General features: G+C 36.2%; 4 protein-coding genes across 4 annotated transcripts; all 4 read left to right on the plus strand.

Annotated features, from left to right (window-relative positions):
- Positions 1-1,534: 1,534 nt before the first annotated feature.
- On the plus strand, positions 1,535-3,780 carry LOC144445875 (uncharacterized). The gene is made up of 3 exons (XM_078135517.1): positions 1,535-1,541; positions 2,308-2,580; positions 3,548-3,780. The coding sequence occupies exons 1-3, from the start codon at positions 1,535-1,537 to the stop codon at positions 3,778-3,780; spliced, it is 513 nt and encodes a 170-aa protein (XP_077991643.1).
- Positions 3,781-5,696: 1,916 nt separating this feature from the next.
- On the plus strand, positions 5,697-9,148 carry LOC144445876 (uncharacterized). Its single transcript, XM_078135518.1, has 6 exons — positions 5,697-5,836; positions 6,558-6,722; positions 6,983-7,234; positions 7,537-7,659; positions 8,301-8,576; positions 8,925-9,148. The coding sequence occupies exons 1-6, from the start codon at positions 5,830-5,832 to the stop codon at positions 9,146-9,148; spliced, it is 1,047 nt and encodes a 348-aa protein (XP_077991644.1). The 5' UTR covers positions 5,697-5,829.
- Positions 9,149-14,637: 5,489 nt separating this feature from the next.
- Positions 14,638-15,815, plus strand: LOC144445877 (neo-calmodulin-like). The gene is made up of 2 exons (XM_078135519.1): positions 14,638-14,986; positions 15,565-15,815. Exons 1-2 carry the CDS (start codon positions 14,638-14,640, stop codon positions 15,813-15,815), a joined length of 600 nt encoding a protein of 199 aa, XP_077991645.1.
- Positions 15,816-17,815: 2,000 nt separating this feature from the next.
- On the plus strand, positions 17,816-20,948 carry LOC144445878 (uncharacterized). The gene is made up of 3 exons (XM_078135520.1): positions 17,816-17,870; positions 20,341-20,583; positions 20,722-20,948. Exons 1-3 carry the CDS (start codon positions 17,816-17,818, stop codon positions 20,946-20,948), a joined length of 525 nt encoding a protein of 174 aa, XP_077991646.1.
- The last annotated feature ends 3,112 nt before the right edge of the window (positions 20,949-24,060 follow it).

Here is a 24,060-nt window from a genome sequence, read left to right on the forward strand (position 1 = left end):
GATTGTGGGGGGGGGGGCATGACAATTCTGATTGGGCGGTGAGTACATTTGAAAATGTCTTCCGGCTTCGCTGAAATAGGTTCTAAAGCCTAAATTCAGAGACGATGTGGGTGACTGCCATGCGCATGTGTTTTTGTATGCCTTAAACACACATGTCGCACACACATACACACACTCTCTCTATTGTCTAGTTTTTCTACTGAACAACGCAGACCTCCCCCCCACCACCACCACACACACCACACACCTACAGGATATGGTTGCCTGTGTGGAGCACTAAACGCTGTCGATCACTTCAACGATTTTCCAGAAATTATAAAGTTTATCTTAACTCCGAAAACAAATCAAAATGACACTGACACCTAGCTAGCAAGTCGTTTTCGATTACAATATCGTCAGTAACGGGGTTTATGAGAGGGTGATTGACTCAACTGTTCAGAAGCCTGTTCGACGGATTTATTTTCATATTTACTTCCCTCTTCGGTTAAATATTTCTGTTGTTGAATTCATTTTGACGAACATGGCAACCACTCGGAGTAAAACTACACAATTGTACATCCTTCGTTCTCAAATTCAAAGTCGAAATGTACATTATTTCTTACCTGACATGGTTTATTTCTTCTAAGTTCTTCGTTGGATTCTGAACAATAGAAACACCAATATTCGGCCCTGTCGTCTCTCACCTGCCTGGTGAACTAACCAGAATTCACTTAGAATTTCCGCACGTCCGTGGTATTAGCAGTAACGATTCGTTCAATTGTTAGAATCGCGAATTGTTATCATTCAAACATCATGTCTAGATCCTTGTGCAATTTTTATAGATTTTTGATAACTATTGTCGCTTTATACCGTAAACAGAACGATAAACACTATCCAACAAGTTGTGACGTCATTCCTGGCAACTCGTAGGTCATCGAACAATGACCTCGCTACAGGTACTAGGTCGATATGCATTGTGTCTACCTTGGGTTATAACCGAATCTGACGAGCTAGACTTTTCGTCTTTACAGATTTCCATACCACTCCGTCTCCGTTTATCATTACCTTCCATATCTCTCTCTCTCTGTCACTCACTCTCTCTCTCTCTCTCTCTCTCTCTCTCTCTCTCTCTCTCTCTCTCTCTCTCTCTCTCTCTCTCTCTCTCTCTCTCTCTCTCATTATTGATGAAATTTGGAAACTTTAATGAAACAAATATTTGGCATTTGGCACAATTGTGAGTACGTTCTGAAGTGAACATACATGCATTGGCTTGTTTTTTGTTTACTACTTAACAACATGTCGATAAATGTAAACCTTTAAGTGACCTATCTTTATATCGTATACATTGTTTGTTTGCTTGTATGATTTATATCCAATCAATTCGTAGAATTTAAAGAATGGGATCGTAGAACACATGCACATTAACTCAATGTATTAAATAATAACCCTCGCAGACCACTAACAATCAGAAAGACGGCGATTACACATCCGATGTTCCGTTTGGCAAAATCTGAAGTGACGTCTTGAAGGGTTTGAATATCATTCTGCAGAAAAAATGGCAGGTTAGTGTCTTAAAATTGTATTTTTTATTATATATTATATGTAACTTGAAGAAGGACTGTGTGTTGCGTGTGTGTCGGTGCGAAGTCTCCGGTGTAGAGGGCCTGTAGACGATACTTTGCTCCATCACACCTTCACACCTTGCCACTGCAGAAGGAAGTTGGTAATTAAAATGATCATAACACAAAATATCAGTATTTTCTCGCTTTCATCAATAATCAAAACATCTGAGATCAAGAGGAATAATTTGTCAGCCTTGACCACATCAGTTAATATATAAATTAAATGTGTTATCTGTAAATAAACGCGATTTATCCATTGTTTTGAACTCAAATGTTATGATGAAGTCTTCAACCAGAACACAAGTCGATCTCTAAAATATGTCCACCTTCGTACGTTTTTCTAGAGATCTAGATTGTGGGTGGTAACTTTTTCACAACAACGGATAAATTTTCATAAGAATAGCTGGGGCGAGACCTCCTTGAATATTGAGATCAAAGGTCAAAGAAATTCTTGTGTTAACTTTTTCGTAAGTGTTTGCTTGTGTGATATGTGAGGTTACAAAGTTTGATTTCGGTGCATTTATTATGCTATAAATTCAATTCTGTGTCGAGACCAGCACATGTCATCGAGCAAATCGTGGGAAATATACAGAAATGTAAATTACATGTCTAATATAAACTATTGATTTATTTCTAGCAGACGAAACTATGAAAGTCTTGTCTAACCCTTGTCCTTTTTTCGTATCTCCTCCTTTCTTTCTATAAGAACAATTTACACCAACACATATCCGAAAAGTATTCGAGAAACTCGATAGTGATCAAGATGGTTATATTTCGTGCCCTGAATTTAAAAGCGCTCTACAGCAAAATGGGTACCGCGATGACCAAATGGAGGAAATTATGAAAAATGCTGATTTGGATGGAGATGGAAAACTGGACTTCAATGAATTTTCGATTTTCTGGGTGAATGCCTTGCAATCCACTCAAAATCCAAAACAAAAAACAAAAACCCAAAGTGCAACCTCTGGAAAAATCAAACGTAAGTATTCTCGAATAGTGACTAAATTCTCTAATTTAGTATTTGGGGTCACGCCTCATTGCCGAGGCCAATAAACTATGAGACCAGATCACCATAGCATAAGCATATCTATCATTGTTTGAGGTTTATTGTACACAGTCATATTTCTGTTGACAACCAACTAGGTCGCATTCGGGTATACGTATCTTGATACAATTAACATAAATTAGGCATCACGTGACTTGTCAAGTTCAACAGTCAGCTCCCACACGTGGTAACCATGAAAATACTAAATTTCAGTTGCTCAGTTAGAACGTATCTGTTTAGATTAATTTGTACATGTACATGATTGACATGTTTGGTATATTTTGAATCACAATTTGAAAGCCAGACAATAAAATGTAACAACACTAATAAGATTTTTGTCGAGAAAAACGATTTTCTGTTTCAAGTTATTTGACTTCCATTGTACTTCTAATACCCTAGAACCGATGAAGTATATGCGAATTGTGATGTCAAAGGACGATCCAACCATATTTTTTTTCACACACATGCGTGGAGGCGTGCGCATGCGCAATATAACATTCGTTATTTTTGTCGATAGCTCAGTTGCATTAGCTCAAACGGTATTTTTTTTCAAGCTGACAACCAACCATGTATTGTTACCATAGTAATAATAAAACATTCTATATGCTAACTAGGGGTCGATTGTGTCCATAAGTAGTACAGTAACAGGTTGAAATCGTGAACGCGATGGGGAGCTGATTTTTTGGGTGCGGACTCAGAAATCAATATGGTGAGATTTATTGTACTATCATGTGTAGAGGTACACAAACACATCTCACGTAATGTACGCAGCAGTGATTCAATACTATTCAGGGTATATTACAAGTAAGTCTCAGACAACACAGTTTCAAGAAAATGGCCCAGCTGCAGCCAGTAGTGTACCTTTAACCAAATGATATACCATTATTTTTTTTCTCGACAGTTCCGACGGTGAAGCAAATGAGAAAGGAATTCGATTGTTTCGACATCGATGGCAAGGGCTACATCACAATTGATGACGTCAAGAAAAAGCTGGAGTACAGCAAAGGGTCTTGGACCAAGGAAGAAGTGTACAAATTCATGACAGACGCCGACGAAGATTGCGATGGTCGCATCACCTTTGCCGAATTCATCGTGGCTAAAACTAGGCAGATTTTAGAAAAGGTGAACGTGTAGAACGTTGCGAAGTTTATGATCCGTAAAAAACAGTCGTCTGTGTACACTCTGTGGTTCTCTAAATATATAAATATAATCAAATTTATCTCAGACTGGTATCTAGCTAGCTGAATCATCCTATATTGTTATGGCGATTTATGACAAACTTGCGCATGTGCAGTTTGTCCACCCCTCCCCCTGCTTAATTAGTTATCATGACAATGATTTGATTTTAATCAATGCCCTATATGTCAATATGATGTTTTCCTGGCTTACTAGTAGAAAGCTGTAACTGGAGTATAATTGTTTTTCTGTTCAGAAAACTAACAATACATCCATTAAAAAGTATTAAAATACCACTAATTAGGCATTTCTCATGTTAATTAGGGTCAATTATATCCATAAGCATCGGGAGGAGCTAATTTATAGGTGCGGACCCAAACATCAATTTGATGGGATGTTGTACCAAATACAAGTACAAATGGATACTTGACTCCATTTTATAATTATAAAGCAATAGTCTTAAATTTATGTATTTTGGAATCTAGTTTTGAAGTGAATCACATGGACATCTCTGACAGTAGACTATTTCAAATATATGTAATGTTGTAATTATAGTAAGGTGACAATATTGTAACATCATACACATTACTACAATTACAATAGACATACGTACACTTTCCTGAAGTTCAAACAAAATCCATGGTCAGCAGCCAACTGGACTGTTTCTTTCATATAGTTACAGTTTATATCATTAACTAAATAAAGAGTCCACACTGTGTAAGTGATGTATGTATGTTATCTTGTTTGTGTCTATCTCAACATGAATTTGTGAGCAGGCACACTGATCTGGATAGTTCGTAGCTTGAGTTTGGGCAAGCTTCTCCGAAAGGAAACATATATCTATTAAATAAATATGTTGACGTACTTTCAAGCTGGTATTTCAATGACGAGACTATAGTTTTCTGACAAGTTGAACCTAAAGATAGAGTTACAAATTTTGGGTCATTAATAAATACATATTTGATTTCACCATCAACAAAACTGTTTCGTGAACGTGTTTATTTTATGTCTATATTTTGAACCAAAAAATAATGTCTTGGCCTATAAAGGAAAAGTTTTATCCGTGTATTAAATATTTTGTTCAGATGCCCAGGATGAGAAAGTAGGAAAAGGTATTAACTTTGTGTCGACAGACTCGTTGCTATTGCACCTATCAGCAAACATGATAAAATTATGATAATTATATATAGTTGACCGGACTGTCCCAGTGGATAGATGTATACATCCAAGTCGGTCGGTCGGTATATATATATATGTAGGTAGGTAGGCGGATACTCGTTACTCTCTGTTGCGTAAGTCTTAGTGGTGATAACTCAATGTTAGCAGTTTTATGACACCTCCCACAGTCACATAATCACAATAAAATTTATAATCTAAATTTGAAAGGCTAAATACTGCAGACGTCATCGTATGACCTTTCCCGTTCAAATTCACGACGATTGAAATTTTTGTCATCGATTGTACACTGATCACCTTTCATGATGTGTTGTTACGTTTATAATTAATTTACGGCGAGTATTGTAACCGTGTATGTTATTAAAAATTGTACTTTTTAGACTTTAATTTATAGAAGGTTTTCACTTCAGTGTTATATTTTAGTGCTTTTTCTTTTCTTTTTCTTTGTATGGGCCGCTGGCCTGAAATAAAGAATAATAATAATAAAAAGAAACGAAACATTTTCCCCGGGGGAAACCCATCTACCTTTTTTCTTGTTAATTGTGTTTCTTTGGAAGAACTACTAGTGTGGTGAATAGGGGATTTCCCCCGAAGGTAGAAATCACTGGCCGTTTAGATGACCCCTTGCACCGTACGCGTGAAATAGGGTCATTCACTGACTGAGGTGCAGACAATCAAACCACTGTTGTTATCCGCCGCCATTTTGTGCAACAATGGATGGTATTCCTCTGTACAACTGTCACTTCGGTTACCATGCTGACGAAAACTGAACATTTTGTGAACTCTTGTGTATTGACCTCTAGACTGTGTGCACGTCGTGTATAGGACAATATGGAAGGTATGTTTCTGTAATAATATCTAATACAGGTGTTTCATTTGTATCCCGTATTTCTAGGTACAATCATATACCTGCGAAATCGTAGCTATGAGGAAGTAACACTGCAAAAATAATATAAGGTACAATTTTCAAATCATTGTGTTATCTTTCATGATAGCCATGCATGTGTCACATAAACTAACAAGATAGAAGGCAGGTACTCTGCAACAGAACGTTGTTTCGCCACAGCGAGCCTAGGCTTACTTGTTATGTTTACAAGCAAACAAAAATAAACAAACGAATACACAAACAAACAAATAAACAAATACATACCTACACACACATACATACATACATACATACATACATACATACATACATACATACAGACAGACAGACAGACAGACAGACAGACAGACAGGCAACAACACCAAACATATCAACATGCATGTTCATTTACTTTATTGTTTAAAAACATGTTTATTTAAGACTGCGCCCCCTGTGGTTTGACTCGATATTATTGCTACATTTTACAGTCTCAGTGTCCCAAACAGGAATCTTACCAACACGCTACACTGAATGTGGTGTCCTGACTGACCCGAACTATTACAATACAAGTACTTTAAGAGTGCAAAGAAAATACAACACTGTTGGTAAGATTCTAAAATAATAAGTTATAAGTAAACATATAGATTTAATGATGTGTAATCTATTTAGTACTATTTATGTCCATCACTGTCAGCTGATAAAAATGGTGACAGATTACGTGAAGATAGGCAAAAACAACGGAAAGCGTGGGACGATCCAAGCTTCACAGTCGCCTCCAGGATGCGTCAACTTGAACTTGAATCCGAGCCTGAACCCGTAGACAAACCAAGACGAGCCAAGACAGAACGTTCAATGTCAGGTAGGTCAGCTATAAATTGTACGTGTGTCATGTCAAGCAATGTCATCTCGTGTGTATTTTCATTTCTTAGTGCTGATGCATCGTATTTAAAAAAAATAGTCTATGTGTCATGGTCTGTTAAAGGTGTACTAACTTATTTGATAATAGACAAGTATTTGGGGTGGGTGGGTGGGTGGATGGATGGATGGATCATTTTTATGCATTGTCTACCAACCTGTTGTACACTTTCTTAAAATACCTGTCTGTATTTTGATTTTAAGATGAAATGAGAGGTATGATCAACACTTTAACGGAAAGCCTGAGTACTTCTGAATGTATTCATTTAGTACGACGTCTTGGCCTTGATGATTCCACTATAGATCATACCAAACATGAACATAGATGTGCCAAAGAACAGATCTATCGACTACTAAGAGCATGGAAAAAAGAGTTTGGACGTGATGCAACGATAGACAAAATGTACAGAGCTTTAATTGATATTGGAAATAAGGAACTAGCCGAAAAACTGACAGGTAAATTGAATATGGCTAGTGCTGATTCCAGACAGGGTGGTAGAAGTCTTATACTAATAAATTTAACTATGGATGACTTTGGGGAATTGTTTTGTTTTGTTTTGTTTTGTTTTGTTTTGTTTTGATAAACCATGTCTTAGTAGTAGTATTGTGACACAAAATACTGAAGAAGAAATAGCTACTTCCTAAAACAAAAAAGCCAAGAATCTTTAAAGGATTCATTTTCATTAAAAGATTAAATGGGTAGACCACCTAATCAACCGACACATCTATCCTTCAATTAATTTGACATGTTCTGGTAGGTCATACCGATGTAAGAGGGAGATCCAGAGATCATAGGAGTTCTCCAGAAGTTAAAGAAGTAGTGAAGCCTAGCACGGAACCAAAGAGAGCATACACGGAACGTCCATCGCCAGCAAGCAGAGGTAAATGTTATTGATTGCAAATAAACACAGCGTAAGTTCACATTTACAAAATGTACAGGAAGTTATACATTGTTTTCAAAACACAAATGAATGTCTCTATCTGTAGCCTCTCAATGGACACAGGTACAGTCAGATGATGATGTGCATGATTAACTAAAAGGTTTCTTCTAGTAATCTCTATTCTATCAACTATTACCGGTGTTGTACATTGCTGTGCTGCGTTGTAATACGATGTAACATTATGTAGCATTATGCACTGTACTGTTACAGGGTTGTACGTACCGTGTTGTGTTGTGTTGTGTTGTGTTGTGTTGTGTTGTGTTGTGTTGCGTTGCGTTGTGTTGTGTTGTACCGTGCTGTACTATACTGTACTGTACTGCACTGTACTGTGTTGTGTTGTGTCATGCCATGCTGTGTTGTGCCGTTCTATACTGTTCTCCAAGGATATCTATCTATCTATCTATCTATCTATCTATCTATCTATCTATCTATCTATCTATCTATCTATCTATCTATCTATCTATCTATCTATCTATCTATCTATCTATCTATCTATCTATCTATCTATCTATCTATCTATCTATCTATCTATCTATCTATCTAGCTCTTTATTTATTTAGTTCTTTATCTATTTTTCTAAGATGATTTATCGGAGTCAAAGATACGGCGCATTTTCAACAGAATTGACACTAAGCGCAATGGTGTAATTTCAATAGAAGAACTTAAAGAAGGACTTGATAGATGCGGAATGGATAATGACGACAATGAAATCTACAAGTTTATGAGACGTATCGATAGTGAAGATGGCCAAGTCACCTTTCAGGCATTTTATAATTTTTTAAAGGACAAATTTAGCGAATATAAGAAGAAACAAGAAGATGAGCGACACAGGGAATTATTTGGAACTGGTAAATCATGTACGTCAGTGAACTTCTTATTTTTGCTATTTAGCATTTTAATTATTTTGGTATAATTTAACTTGAAAAGAGACACCGACTGACTGACTGACTGACTGACTGACTGACTGACTGAATAATGTTGACCATGTTTATTGATATATAAGACACTATATTATATATACTAAGGGACACTATACTAAGGGTACACTGTGATAACAAATATACCAATCTTATCAAATTTACCAAAATGCTTGACGAACCACGCATTGACAGATCGAGACAGTCGAAGTGTCAAGAAAGCAACTAATCAATAAATAAATTAACAATTAACCCCTTTAATCAATACGTTTGTTTCTGTCCCCACAGTTCCAAAGGCGAAACAGTTAAGGAAACAATTTTATGAACTTGATCGTGACGGAAACGGCTACATAACAATCAATGAACTCAAGGTGGCGCTGTCTGAGACAGACCGGCATTTTACTGATGGCGAAGTGTACAAACTAATGCGACAAGTGGATGACGACGGCGATGGACGAATAAGTTATGACGAATATGTCATCATCATGGCAAAGGTTCATGGGAGGAAGTGACCATATGGCCGGTACTGTCATAATCTTCTTGGGTTCTATTTCTGAAACAATGTATCCCCCCTTAGTAATACTATATAATTACAGTTGTCGTCACACTATAATACAGAGGGTGGGATACGGCATGGAATAGACCAACTGGAATACTTGAAATCGTTCATGTGACCTCAATTTTTTGTAGCTATGGTATTATATGTATTCCGCATGTAGCAGTATATTTTGGAGTTTACGGGACAGAACAACAGATTGCCGAAACAGCACATTATTTGAGATGAAGCTCCGACACTTTGCATCTTTTGCGAAATAAGTAAAAACTCAATTGATAATATCTTGCTTTAATCAATATTTGGTGGCAAAGGTTGCAGCAGGCTCTAGCATACAGTTGATTCTAGTCTATATTATTTTCATAAAATTGCGTAAAAATAATCAATAAACAGTTGTCGTCGTATCTATATCTCTTCAAAATATACATTTGAATGAAGGAGAAAACATAGCAGCATTATTTTACTGATTAAACAAATACCCGTAAGTTTGCTCGGAGTAGCTTTGCGTCCGTGAACGAGGGAGATGAGGTTTCACGAAGACCTGGGGCACGTTCGATTTACCCAATCATGATCATGATTCCCACGACATCATATAACCAAAGTAGAGGCTATAAATAAAACCTACTTAGCATAAGGCCTAATAAAAAAATATGTGGTTCCTATTACGCTCAATTTTAGAATAGGTGGGGTATGTAATGTTATTATGTTATTTCTTTTCGGGTGCGAGTGTCTAGTTCAGGTTTTCCATTGTTTTCCAAATGGTTTCTGTGTTATTTATTTCTTCCTATCAGATGTACAGCCATTACAGTTTTATATTGTCTTTTTAAGTTGATGTCAGTTTCCGCATCCACTATTTCTTGTTAGATTTCACAATTGTTGCGACGTTATCTTTTTTTTCTAGAATACGTAAAAAAGGTTAGGATTGGTAGTGAAAAACTAGATGGGATCGGGTAACCGGAACCAAACAATTATCAGGATTTTTTCATATGGTTGCCTCAGTGTTGGAGGGTATATTTACTATCTTTATTTCGGAAGAAAGTTTCTAACACATAGCTCATTATTTTTACTATGACGATAATGATGATGAGGCTTTAGTTTTCATGAATGCACCAAAAGAAAGGATTTAACACCTAAAAATAACGGGTTACGAAGAAAATAGTATACAATATTTACATAAAATCCCTTCTTAGATTGAAGGGCATGTGTAAGCTGCTAGCGTTTTCTTTTGGTGTTTCTCACCCGCATTCCAACAACTGTTCGAAGTACTCCACATACCATTTCCCCTGTTGTATTTATGGCTATCATTTGTCATGGGTTACAGTAAGTAGGTACTTAGTAACTAACACTTGACACTATTTAGCAGAACAAAAATGAATGACTACATGATAATCAATACAATCCACTTGACAAACCTCATGCACTGTGTTCATACTCAGACCACCAAACAAAAGTATATATGATCTGTCTAATTAAGTTAAATTGATTTCAATTCTTTTGGACGGAACAGTTTACAAGTTCATTGTAACTGGTAAACCATAACTTTCTTAACGAACGACCTTTCAAAGCATTCATAACATATTTTGTATTTAAAAAATTGTCCTTGACATCATGGATGTACATGTCTATCTTTTACAACTTTTATATATGGTGTTGTAAATCATGATATGTACTAGTCATTATTGCAGACAGGGTGGATTAAGATTGAATTTTCCCTTTCCTTCTCAAGTCGACTCCCGACTTACTCCGTCAACAAGCAGTTGGCCAATTGAGCAAACGCACAACGAATTTTCCTTAGGTTCCAATTTTCAAAATTCTAGTTCCTGACGACCATATTCCGATTTTACACTATGTTACGTTTATTCATTCCAAATAGTCAATCTCGTTACTCTAGGCGTTAAATGTGGTTAAGCCCCATGGTTGGCAATGCTTAATCCATCACAAATTGATGGCTGTCATAAACCATTGTTTAGTCGGATAGTGGGAAATCAAAGGTCAAACGTTATTGACCTTTCTAGGACTGGCATTATATGCAAATATCTAACTGAACTCCACTTCCGTCTAGATCTGTTGAAACCAAAATCACGCGACAACGTCATAACGTTTATATGAACGCTGTAGGAGAGAGCACAACATTCTGTGCGAGAGTAACGGGCTAGACCGTAGTGTGTGAAGATAACATCGTGTAAAATCAGAATACGGTCGTCAGGAACTAGACTGAATGTTCCAATACTACAGCCAAAATTTGAATCGTTTTAAGCACAAATATAAGTTGCATTCAGATTGGTTGTGGTCCCCAGCTGTTAAACATTCATCCACTGTTAATATTTACCGTTATATCAGAGTAATACTGTAACAGTTAACACAGTTTGCATATATATATATATATATATATATATATATATATATATATATATATATATATATATATATATATATATATATATATATATCTGCTAAGACAGTGCTCTATACGTTGTCTGATGATCGCACAATGCGTGAAACTCTGAGTTACAACCAAGAAAGAGTTCCAGAACTACCAAAACTATACACACACACACAGTTCGAGATCCAAAGTAATATAGTGTCTTATATACCAATAAACATGGTCAACATTATGTCTGCAGTTAGCGCTGTTACCGTTACCATATGTAGTAAATGACTCAAGACATAGCTTAAGTTACATTTTAGTTAAGTGTTCAAATAACTTAAGACTACTGCAATATATATAGTTCACCAAACATCAGATTAACCATCTGACTGATTTTATTAAATACTTGAATTATTTTTATCGCACGTTTGTCATGCGATCGCCACTCTTAACTTAATACAATACATCAAGTGAAAATATTATAATTATACGTTCAGTGACGTCACACATGTGACGACCATGTCACAGCAATATGACAATATACACTCAAAACCTGTTCTGTTGTCTTGCATGATTCTTTTCAACAGTATTTTCTTTGCAGTATTATTTGAACCCCTGTACATACAAATAAATAATAACCTAATTTACATATGGCATGATCTTAAATTTTCTGGTGGAAAGTTCATCAATTTATATCGTATTTGTTACAATAAGTCAATATCTCAATCTTCAAATTAAGCGCATCATGCAAATGCTACAAATTTGCATAGGTCTTGAGTTTCAAGTGGTTTTATTCTTTGATTAATATGGAATCAATTACACCGTCCCATTCATCAAAATAGTAATATAATCATTCTTTTCTCCTAATACCCGGAATAAAGGTCTATTTCTAATTTGTCTAATTTAATCAAAATAGTTCATGGAAAAATTAAGGTCATAATAATTCAGAGTTTTATAGATGAACTTCAAAATAGTTTAGAAAATACACATCAAAATCTGAATACATAGTAAAAATGAGAAAATATTACTGCATAATAATGAAGAATGTCTAGATATAATAAACAAATCCAACATTAACGATTGTTACAAAATGAGTGGGTTGATTATCTTTTTAAATACATTTATTTTTGGCTCAAAAGAACATTCCAAACGAAAGTTTATACTTTCAACAATCATGTTCCCTCTGTCTGATATTTGTTTTAGTATACCTCCACCATGTTCTGATATGCAAGCCATAATTCGCTGTAATCTCGGCAGAATGAGAAGGGGTATAAACGCAATTGTTGGTGTGCGGTGTCTCTTTCTGCCTGGGGTAAGAGCATATTTGTGAGTGACGATTACCCGTGTGGCTAATTCCTAACTTAGACAAATTAAACTCGTTAGATCCTGATACCTATGGGGTTTTTTCTTTAAAATTTCAGAACAATGAGAAATCAATGCAAATCAAGTGTGGTTCCTGTAAAATATATCTTTTGGAATTTTAGTCAAAGACGTAAAAGAAGGGTATAAACTACGCGTTACAGGCCCACCCCACGGTAATTAACTTGCCAATCTACAAACTGCACGTCGTAGTTTCATATATAGTAGCCCACATCTGGCTCGATATATTGCAGGTTTAACAGACATATGCATATTCTAGTCATGTGAGATACTTATACCAATGTGCATAATGTTTACAACGTTTAAATGGAGACAATAATGTGTTGTCTTATTCCAGCACACTACAGAAGAATATACACGAATTAAATCAATCACTTATTCAAAACATGTATGATACATGACTGTTTTCAATTAAGAAATACCGAGTATCTCTGATGGGTTGGAATTTGTATCGAGGCACGAGCAGCCTATGCTCTGTAGAGATTCAACCTTTAGCTACGTGATTAGCTGAGATAAAGCTCTGCCAATATGTGTGATAATTGCTTCATGTTTTTATCAACCCACCCCATCCATCACACTCTAAACGTTGCTACGACAATGACCCCAAGCTGGTGATGAACCGGACTTAACACAACTTCCGAAGTCCGAAGCGCACTGACATCCGTTTGGTGTTTTTGAGACTGCCGGAACTGCAAACATTATCAATACATTATTATCCCGAGTTTACTCGAACTGTGTCGACCGTCAAATCCTTGTATGGTACCAGTGGCCCTTTTTCGCACTTTAAAAAAACAGCAAATCTTCTCGGCGACAAAAACTTTACTGAAGACGGCCATGGTGGGTAAGTCAACACCATGTCTATTTACTAAGAACATTGAAAACAGTACATGAATGTTGCATGATCTTTGTCCATGAATTGTCATCAACCGAGTTATAGAATGGCAATCAATATATACAACAGTGGGGAAGACAGTATTTACCTAACGTTATGGATAATTGCAAAGATAACACTGTGAATCAGGGCGTTCGGATTGATTAAAAGTAGAATCTAGAAACCATAAATTTTGTCTTTTGGGTAGGGGTATCGTTGTGCAAATAACTTCAACAAATCAAGTAATATGAGCTGTGAAAGAGTCACAGTCGGTGACAAGGACAAAATGATATTGAGAAAACTATGATTTTCCAAAATGTCTTTAAAAGAACGTTATAATATAGACTTCAACATGTAGCCTAACTATAAACTGGTCATATTGAACAATGTTAATGAAGAATGTTTTACTATATAACTCAATAACTTTGCCAACTTCGTAGGACGACACATAAATTATTGCATCAAAGCTAAATGTAGTTGCTACTCAAATGGATAAATCATTTACTGCATGTTATAATTAGCTATCATTCACCATGTTTTGTGACACGTATGTATGTATGTATGTATGTATGTATGTATGTATGTATGTATGTATGGATGGATGGATGGATGGATGGATGGATGGATGGATGGATGGATGTATGTTATGTATGTGTGTGTATGTATGTATGTGTGTGTGTGTGTGTGTGTGTGTGTGTGTGTGTGTGGTGTGTGTGTGTGTGTGTGTGTGTGTGTGTGTGTGTGTGTGTGTGTGTGTGTGTCTATGCTTGTGTGCTTGCCTGCACTAAAATTTGGGTCCCGAGGCGCTAGGCTTCAAGTTGCAATAACCATGATATCAGTTGGGTTATCTAATAATGACGAAATCACATTTAACACAAACCAGGGACTCTTTGGTATTGATATTCCTATTTTATTTCCCCCAAAAGATAAAACAGCGCCTGAGTACATACGTACTGTGTTCAGTCAATTTGATATCAACGGTGATGGCGCTATAACCATCGCAGAACTAAAAGAAGGCTTACGTCGCGGTGGCATAGCGTACACCGATACAGAGGTCTACCATTTTATGAGACAGGTGGATTTAAACGGAGATGGAGAAATTGACTTCAATGAATTTTCTATATATTGGGTTGGAAAACAACAACAGGTGAAATTTTCAGAACAGACACAGAATACATGTAAGTATTCAGGACTTCTTTCTCATACTTTATGTTAAGATAATAACTTTTGAAAGTTACAAACCCATCAACAGCTTCAAAGTTGTGACACAAAAAGAGAATTTAAAGAATTATTTTTATTTTTGATTTACTTGTATGTATGTATGTATGTATGTATGTATGTATGTATGTATGTATGTATGTATGTATGTATGTATGTATGTATGTATGTCTACCTGTCTGTCTGTCTGTCTATCTATCTATCTATCTATCTATCTATCTATCTATCTATCTATCTATCTATCTATCTATCTATCTATCTATCTATCTATATATCTATCTACCTACCTACCTACCTACCTACCTACCTACCTACCTACCTATCTATCTAGCTATCTATAAGTATCTATCTATCTGTCTGTCTGTCTGTCTGTCTGTCTGTCTGTCTGTCTGTCTGTCTGTCTGTCTGTCTGTCTGTCTATCTATCTATCTATCTATCTATCTATCTATCTATCTATCTATCTATCTATCTATCTATCTATCTATCTATCTATCTATCTATCTATCTATCTATCTATCTATCCCTTTCTTCCCTCTAGTTCCTACTTTGGCTGAAATGCGAGCTAAGTTTCAAGAGTTAGACGGTGATGGGAATGGTTATCTGACCATGGACGAAATAAAGATTGGACTCATCAAGATAAAAGGTTACTACACGGATGAAGAAGTCTACAAGATTCTCAGAAGCGCAGACGAGGATGGAGATGGACGAATAGACTTTAACGAATTTGTTATAATGATCGCCAAAATGCATGCACAGGGAAAACCGGTCTTGGTGTTTCAGAAGAAATAAACTATATGATTCAATGAAAACATCCTCCATTATGAAACGAATACAGTACTTGGCACCTACACCTGGCTACACCATAGCTATAACCTGTAGGTGAAAACAAACATCCCAACTTTAGTCTTTTGGCTTCATGCCAAAATCATGACGTCAACTCATATGTGATAATCGAGAATTTGTTCCAGCATAGCATGAAGTAGGATTTGTTTATGTTTGACAACAGAAAACAAAGATAAGAATTTTGTTCAATGGAGAGTATTATTCGGGTAAAGTTTTATATATTTTTTAAGTGTAAATGTTCATATGTTTTATATTAACATGTCAAGATGCAAATCGAATTATGCAAATCAATTATGCAAATCGAATTATGCAAATCTTGTTACAGGACTAGAGTCGAATGATGTACCTATATATAGAGTAGGCAAGTTTTCGAACATCCAAAATTATAATTGGTTTTATAACACATCGTTCCCATATACAGCCTTGAGTGATTGGCTTACACTGTGTCACATGATATGGACGAGTGACCCATAGTGATCTCAATTTGCATAAAGCAGGCACTATATTTTTTTTGTATTTTACCTAGGGCACTATTCATGTATTATGGGATTCGTGTTGATGATTTGCTTTCGACCATGGAAAGAATACTTACCTGATAATGTGATGTGTTAAAAAACACTTATTGTCTTGCCTTATTTGGGCACTAGCAGACATCATATTACCTGTCGTGCTGTTATGTAACAAATTATTTCCCTCGGCTTCAGCCTCGGGCCGGGGAAATGGTTGCTGAATAACAGTTCTCAGGGTAATAGACATCAACTAATACCCTCATAACCAGGCAATAAGTTTCACCCAATTCACATCAGCTACCTCTTTTCTTGTCTGTAATACGTCTAAGTTGAGTCCTGTCAACTGAAGCAGAGAATGATTGATTCGACATTTAAGGAAAATATGAAGTGAATATTGTATCTCCATTTTCAAAGGAATAAAAACCTTGTTTATATTGTTTGTATTTTAAGAAGTTTACAACATAATGTATATACAATGTAAGAATCCAAATTAATATTGCATTGCAATTAGTAAGTTTTACTGATATTGATATTTGGCATAACTCACTTTTCATTGTATGTCAAATTCAATGCATTGTGTAATTATATTGATGTTTGTTTTTTAAAAATTATAATTTAATATAATTAGAATAAAACCACCATTAACAAAGTTTGAACGGGAAAGTACACCTATTTAGAAATAGTTTTAATTCATTTATTAGTTCTAGTCGCGTTATATTTGTTCTCTCTCCATCATCCAAGGTTTAATTGATTGTTCTGTGATGTCTAATGTATTGATATAATTGTTTACTTGCTATTTATTTTTGTATGTTTTGTAGACAGAATTTAATCAATAAATTGATTGATTGATCGATGGATTGGCCTATTTATTTATTTATTTATTTATTTATTTATTATTTATTTATTTATTTATTTACTAATTTTTGGTTTCCTGGTTGTTGGTTGGTTGGTCAATTAGTGGGTTGGTTGATTAGTGGGATGGCCGACTGATTGACTGACTGATTAACTGACTGACTAGGTGAGTGGTTGGGTGGATGGATTATACTGGGTGAATGAGCGAGCAGGTTTGAGAATGAATGAATGAGTAAGTGAGTGAGTGAGTTTGAAATTAATGGGTTGATTTCAAGCTTGACTTGACAAGCACCATATATGTCCAATAATGATCCTATCTACAATACCATACACAGTCTACAAATCCATCTCTATTGATGACTAATGTATACGTCTGTCTGTACGGCTGTGTTTCTCATCCCTGGCCTTACACTCTTTCATTGCCACCTGTGTCTGTATATAGGTTATGATATGTTGACCCTACATTATGCATGTCCCTGTAAACAGAACGTTGCCATGGAGTCACAGGGTCCGGTAAGTTTATACTTCCGACAAGTTCACCCCAAGCGACTTACCAGCACTCACATTACGGAAAATCACAACAACATGGGCTGTGGTTCCAGTAAAAGTGTCGAAGTGGTCGAAGAACCGCAAGAAAGGGGTAAGAAGAATGAAATTATTCCGTTGTGGTGTTCGTTTTATTTTGTCTGTGCGTACAGTTAATTGTTAATTATACCTCGTGACTACCCACGCTACTATGTTATCACTGCAACATTGTCAAATTGGTAATACCCTTGTTCAAAGTTCACCGATATTCTTATATGTACAATCACTACATTGTTCTATTAGGAGACAGGGACTAGGTGCCTTAATAGTCGAGTCTAATTACATGTTTAAGCACTTCATACGTACTCACTTTAATGAGCAAAACTGATAAATAATTGCCAATGCGCTACCCAACGTATTTCCTGTCCTAGGGACACAGATATATATGCAACTATTTGTAGAATTTCGAGATAAACGATATACGGTATTGCTATGACGACTGGTTTTAAATGTCAATAACTTTGTTGATCCGATTATTATCATTATATCTGTTGTGTGAGTTGGGAATTGCTCACAGCGATTTCTTTTTATATACAGTCGAATACACACAGACACAACCACACAATTCTACGGAATTTCTATTAGGGAATCACTAAGGTTTGGGACTATATATGTATGTGACTGGTACAATGTCTGTCTGTCTGTCTGTCTGTCTGTCTGTCTCTGTCTGTCTGTCTGTCTGTCGGTCGGTCGGTCGGTCGGTCGGTCGGTATGTCTGTCTGTTTATAATTACCTGCCTGTCTGATTGGTTTTCTAAATCATTATACGTCAACATTATTGAACACAGCATTACAGAACAATGCATAGTGACGTCAACGTTTCGATCCTAGTTCTAAATCCTCTCTGGTGTGTGTTGCAAACAGTACGTGTAACAAAAAAACTACTTTTTGTTGAACACCAGAATGCCTGGTGGCAAGTCTCAATTCACTATCGTACAGCCAACGTAAATTGTCAGTGCTACTGTACAACTGTACAAATGTGCAATTGTACCCAGTAAACAGACCTATTCATTACAACTTTATTCAGAAGGTAATGTCAACTTTATTCAGAAGGTAATATCACTTTTAGAACACTTTAGGAAGTGGTGATTGATATAATCATAATTTCGAATGAAAATGTTCACCAAAAGATGCACACACATACATGTATACACACACGCAGTGCATGCGCACATCGCAACACAGAATAACGAATCGCAAAAACAACACAACGCAACGCAGCGCAACACACCACAACACAACACTACACAATACCTACACAACACCACATATCCATACCCACACAACACAACACAACACAACACAACACAACAAAGGTATGAATTTACATCTGATAGTGCTTTTTCCCCATATATTATATGCATGTATACACAGTGTATTATTTGACCAGTCTATATAGCTATATATTTAATGTGGTGATTGATTTTCATGTTGACATGGTATTTGCACAACCTTTGCTACATATACAGTTGTACTTGTCTATACATTGCACGAGGTACTTGACAACGTACAACAGAGTCAATACATCAAACTACGTATCCCAATCCATTCAAATGTTCAATTGTTTCTGTATCTACTCTCCTCACAAAGGAATACTTTATGGATTTATAATTATGCGACGTACACGTGTACTGTCTCCCAACCAACCAACAAACCATATGTGATCAATTAAGGATGCCCCGACCCAATATGTCCGTCATCCTTGTATTTCAGCATTGAAGTTGAAGTTGAACTGAACATCCAATTTGAATTTGAACACGTAAACACATTCTTGAACAGTATATCCATTTGGCTGCTCTAAGCTATCTTTGTTATCCGGTAACAAAGTCTGGATCCTACATCTGTCCATGGAAATACTATGTATTTGTACAAATATAACTCATCAACTCTCTTATCAATTCCTTGATGACAATGTATTATAAAGTGAAATTATTGCAAATATTTGTCTGTCTGTCTGTCTGTCTGTCTGTCTGTCTGTCTGTCTGTCTGTCTGTCTGTCTGTCTGTCTGTCTGTCTGTCTGTCTGTCCGTCCGTCCGTCCGTCCCTTTGTTTGTTTGTTTGGTTTGCTTGCTTTTGTGTACTCAGTAAGCTGGCAATACACATGATGGTGGAGTTCTACCCTTGTGCCACGGATAATAAGTATGTTTTATTTGAATAAATGTGTATATAAACAGCCGAACAGCGTACAACATACATCCATGCTTGTTTGTACCAGAGCGTAAATAATTTTCCAAGTATACTTCGGCTAAATTACAACTTCATGAGCTGTTATATTGTTGTGTGCAATTCAATGACGTAGACCGGTCATACGACCGCAGGAGGGCGTTGTATACCACAGGTATTCCCCCCCCCCCCTTCGTACATGTTATTTAAATAACAACTGAAGAAGCGTGACTGAGTGATTTGGCTGAGAAGTACTGGGTACATTATTTCAATCAGATACAACATATATTATTCCAGAGGAAGGGAAGAATATTTTGGTTTTACATAAATAATGTGCAATCTAATATGCCGTTTGTATTGCAGGAGTGGTGGTGATTGATAAGACATCTCCGGAATACATCATTGCCGTCTTTGCAGAGTTTGACATCGACGGAGATGGGTTCATATCTGTACAAGAATTAAAACTGGGTTTTAGAAAAATGAACATTGACTATGACGACGAGAAGATTTATCATTTTATGCGGAGTGTTGACACAGACGGTGACGGTAAAATTAGCATACGAGAATTTGCTCACTTTTGGATACAAGAACACGCGAAGCCGACACGTAAGTATCCAAAAAAATCTATATTTATCTTTGTTTTCGTTGTCTTGTACTTTTCCAACATTTGGTGCAATTTGTCATTAATTAATTTGAAGGTGACATTGATTGTAAACAATATTTTACTTTGATTGCATGGCACAGCTTCTACAACTTTGGACAAATTAATAGCCATGTTTCGGGAAATTGACGCTGACGGCAATGGGTATATCACAATTGACGAATTGAAAATAATGATGGTGAAAAGAAAAGGGTATTACACAGATGAGCAAGTCATCACCCTCATGCGAGCTGCCGACACTGACGGTGATGGACGAATCAGCTTTGAAGAGTTTGTCAGATTGGTGGCCAGGTTGTCATCAAGCCAGTGAGATGAGATGGTGTTGTGTAGTTGTCAGTGTGTTCTTGTTAACATTTATTCTCAGAATCCGACCGTAATGTATTTGGATTATTTGCATGAAGATAGTGTACACTGGGGCTGAAAACGCACTGCTTGATAACAAAACAACGAACGCAGTACACAAAACGCTTTTTCACAAAATGGACTGCCTAACTTCATACAAATGACCAAATTTAGTAATAATGTACACCGTACGAATTGATGAATCAATACATGGACATGTTATATATATTATACTATATATTGGGTATGGTAGGATTTATCTTGTAAAATTTATTTGTAAGAATCTGTAACTTTATGATGTAAATATAAACTTCTACTCCGTCCAATTAAAATGAGTACTCATGTAACAATGACGACAGTGTTTTTGTGTGTTGACCTATATATGGTTGACCTAATTTTGACCTTGTGCTGACCTTGTGTTGACCTGGGACCCTAGTGTTCACTTGGTTGTGTGATATCGATATCAAGGAAGGAAAAGCCCTCGTAAACTATTGCTTACAGTATTGCTTCTCTCCTTCCTTTCGGATATCCAATATGAATTCAAACATGTAAACATATTCTCTAACATAATATCCGTTTTGGCTTCTCTAAGCTATCTCTATATCCGGGTGCAAAGTTTTCCATGTGTACACAGAATACCTGTATTGCCATGTACAGATAAAATGAGTATTTACAATGGTCCTATCTGTCATAACAAATGCACTGAGCGATATTTACAGTACCCTGACATTCCCATACATTATCGGGGACTATGAGTCCATAGTGGTCTGAGATACAATGCAATATAAACTCCAAACACAATCGATAATAGCGGTCTAAATACCAGATCATATAGCAACGAACAAGTACTTGGTCCAGAAGCAAGTGAATCAAAGATAGTGGTGGACAAATATTTCTCTATCGTGATCATCATCACATATACAGAGAGAGAGAGAGAGGAGAGAGAGAGAGAGAGAGAGAGAGAGAGAGAGAGAGAGAGAGAGAGAGAGAGAGAGAGAGAGAGAGAGAGAGAGAGAGAGAGAGAGAGAGAGAGAGAGAGAGAGAGAGAGAGAGAGAGAGAGAGCACATACTCTATCTCACTTGGCAATCTCTTTGTCCGCTGATTGATTAAATGTACATGGTTAAATTCAGATCGTATTTTTATTGAGTGAACTTCATCATATAGATATAATTCTGTTATCTAGTATTTTATTTCATTTGTATGTCTTGAAATTAGTGTAATATCTCTACCCAGTGTTGACAGGGCTGCGCATGTATATTTCTCTGAGGTTATTAGCTCTGTCAGTGCCATATTTAGGGGCTCCCAAATTATAATTTGATACAACAGGTGACTGTTATTATACACAAAAAATGTCAAGTGAAAAAGAATAAACGAGAAAAACATTTTATCTGACTCATATCATTTTCACCATAATAAAAACACTTACATTAAATACATTACAGGAAAGGCGTCAATCTTCCCAATGAACATCCCGCCCTCTAGTGTCAATAATCATACGCTACTTTCGTTCTAGTAGTACATGTCATATATGAACTGACTCGTATCATAAATGCTTATATCGTGATGAAAGGTAATCTGCAATGTTAAAGCCCCGTCAAGTATAGTAATTTCACTCAGTTACTTGCTGCGATATCAAAGGTTGCCACTAAACCTGGGTAGATTGTTTGTCGTGGAAGTATAATTATTTGCCAAGCATTATTAAATATATGAACTCCTGATGTTACTTGTTTGAAAACTAACAATGCCACAAGGACACACATCACCAGACTGAAATTCAGCTGCGTTATTAATTGGTTGCAAACAGCTGTTGTCTAAAACGAGTCGTGTGTTTAAAAATAGTAAATAAGTCAACTAATAATTGGAATGATAAATTAGTATATCATATACCTAAAAGTTAATAACATTGATGATTACACATCGTATCTGTCAACTATTTTTATCGTTATTTTAAATCAACAGTCTCTTTAAAATTTGTAGTTTCCTTTCAAATCGTGACAGTGGTAGACTGTAATATATGGTCTATCATTGATATCAACATTTAATTACCAAAGTGTAGATCACACAGTACTGGTACATGAGACCTTGATACAGTAGAGGCTAGTAGACTCTAAACAAAATATTGTCTGGCTTAATATCCATATCCAGTCATCCACCAACCCATCCAACTGCACGCATACACGCACGCAGGCAGACAAGTAGGCACACACACGCACGCTCACACACACACACACACACACACACACACATACATACATACATACATACATACATACATACATACATACATACATACATACATACATACATACATGTACAGACAGACAGACAGACAGACAGACAGACAGACAGACAGACAGACAGACAGACAGACAGACAGACAGACAGACAGACAAACAGACAGTTATATGTTAGATACAGATTTCGGAGATTGGGGTAAAATGAACATCCCCTCTCTTCCCGCTCTTACACACGATTTTACACCTAATAAGTATTTGTGGAAATGTCTCATCTCAGTTCGCGATTACCACGTGTGTACTTGAATATCATGAAAACCAACGGATCACAACGTACACGTGTCCAGATTGTCAATATTCTGCCTGTTTGATGTTGATGACGACGATGATGAGAAAAAACCCACACACGAATTACCTCCTTAGTTAGAATCTCATCTAAAACAGTGAGAATGATACTAGAATACTATATTTTGTGGATCGAGAGGAGGATGTACGGTGATTATCATCTTCGTGTGTACAGGAAATGACGTGGACGACATTCTTGTTCTTGCATATCAAAAGAAAGATTTACACTCCATAGAAAAAGTAACAGGCAACATTTATCCATTATTTTCACTTACTTCATAATTCAGGTAAGGTGTAGATTAATTAGAAACTACATGTTGTGGGGAGATTTATGAACAATAGTGACGTATATGTAACAATAAATTCATTTATATTTCCTCTTGAAGCTTTCAATAGTCTATTTATATCTTTATGGTATGTTTGTTGTCACTCCAGGGTCATGCTGCTATCGAACCACGTACACTAATAGTTATTCTCATGCGCCTGATATGATATATTGT

This window comes from Glandiceps talaboti, chromosome 14, assembly GCF_964340395.1.
Source record: "Glandiceps talaboti chromosome 14, keGlaTala1.1, whole genome shotgun sequence".
In the NCBI taxonomy this organism is placed as follows: domain Eukaryota; kingdom Metazoa; phylum Hemichordata; class Enteropneusta; family Spengelidae; genus Glandiceps; species Glandiceps talaboti.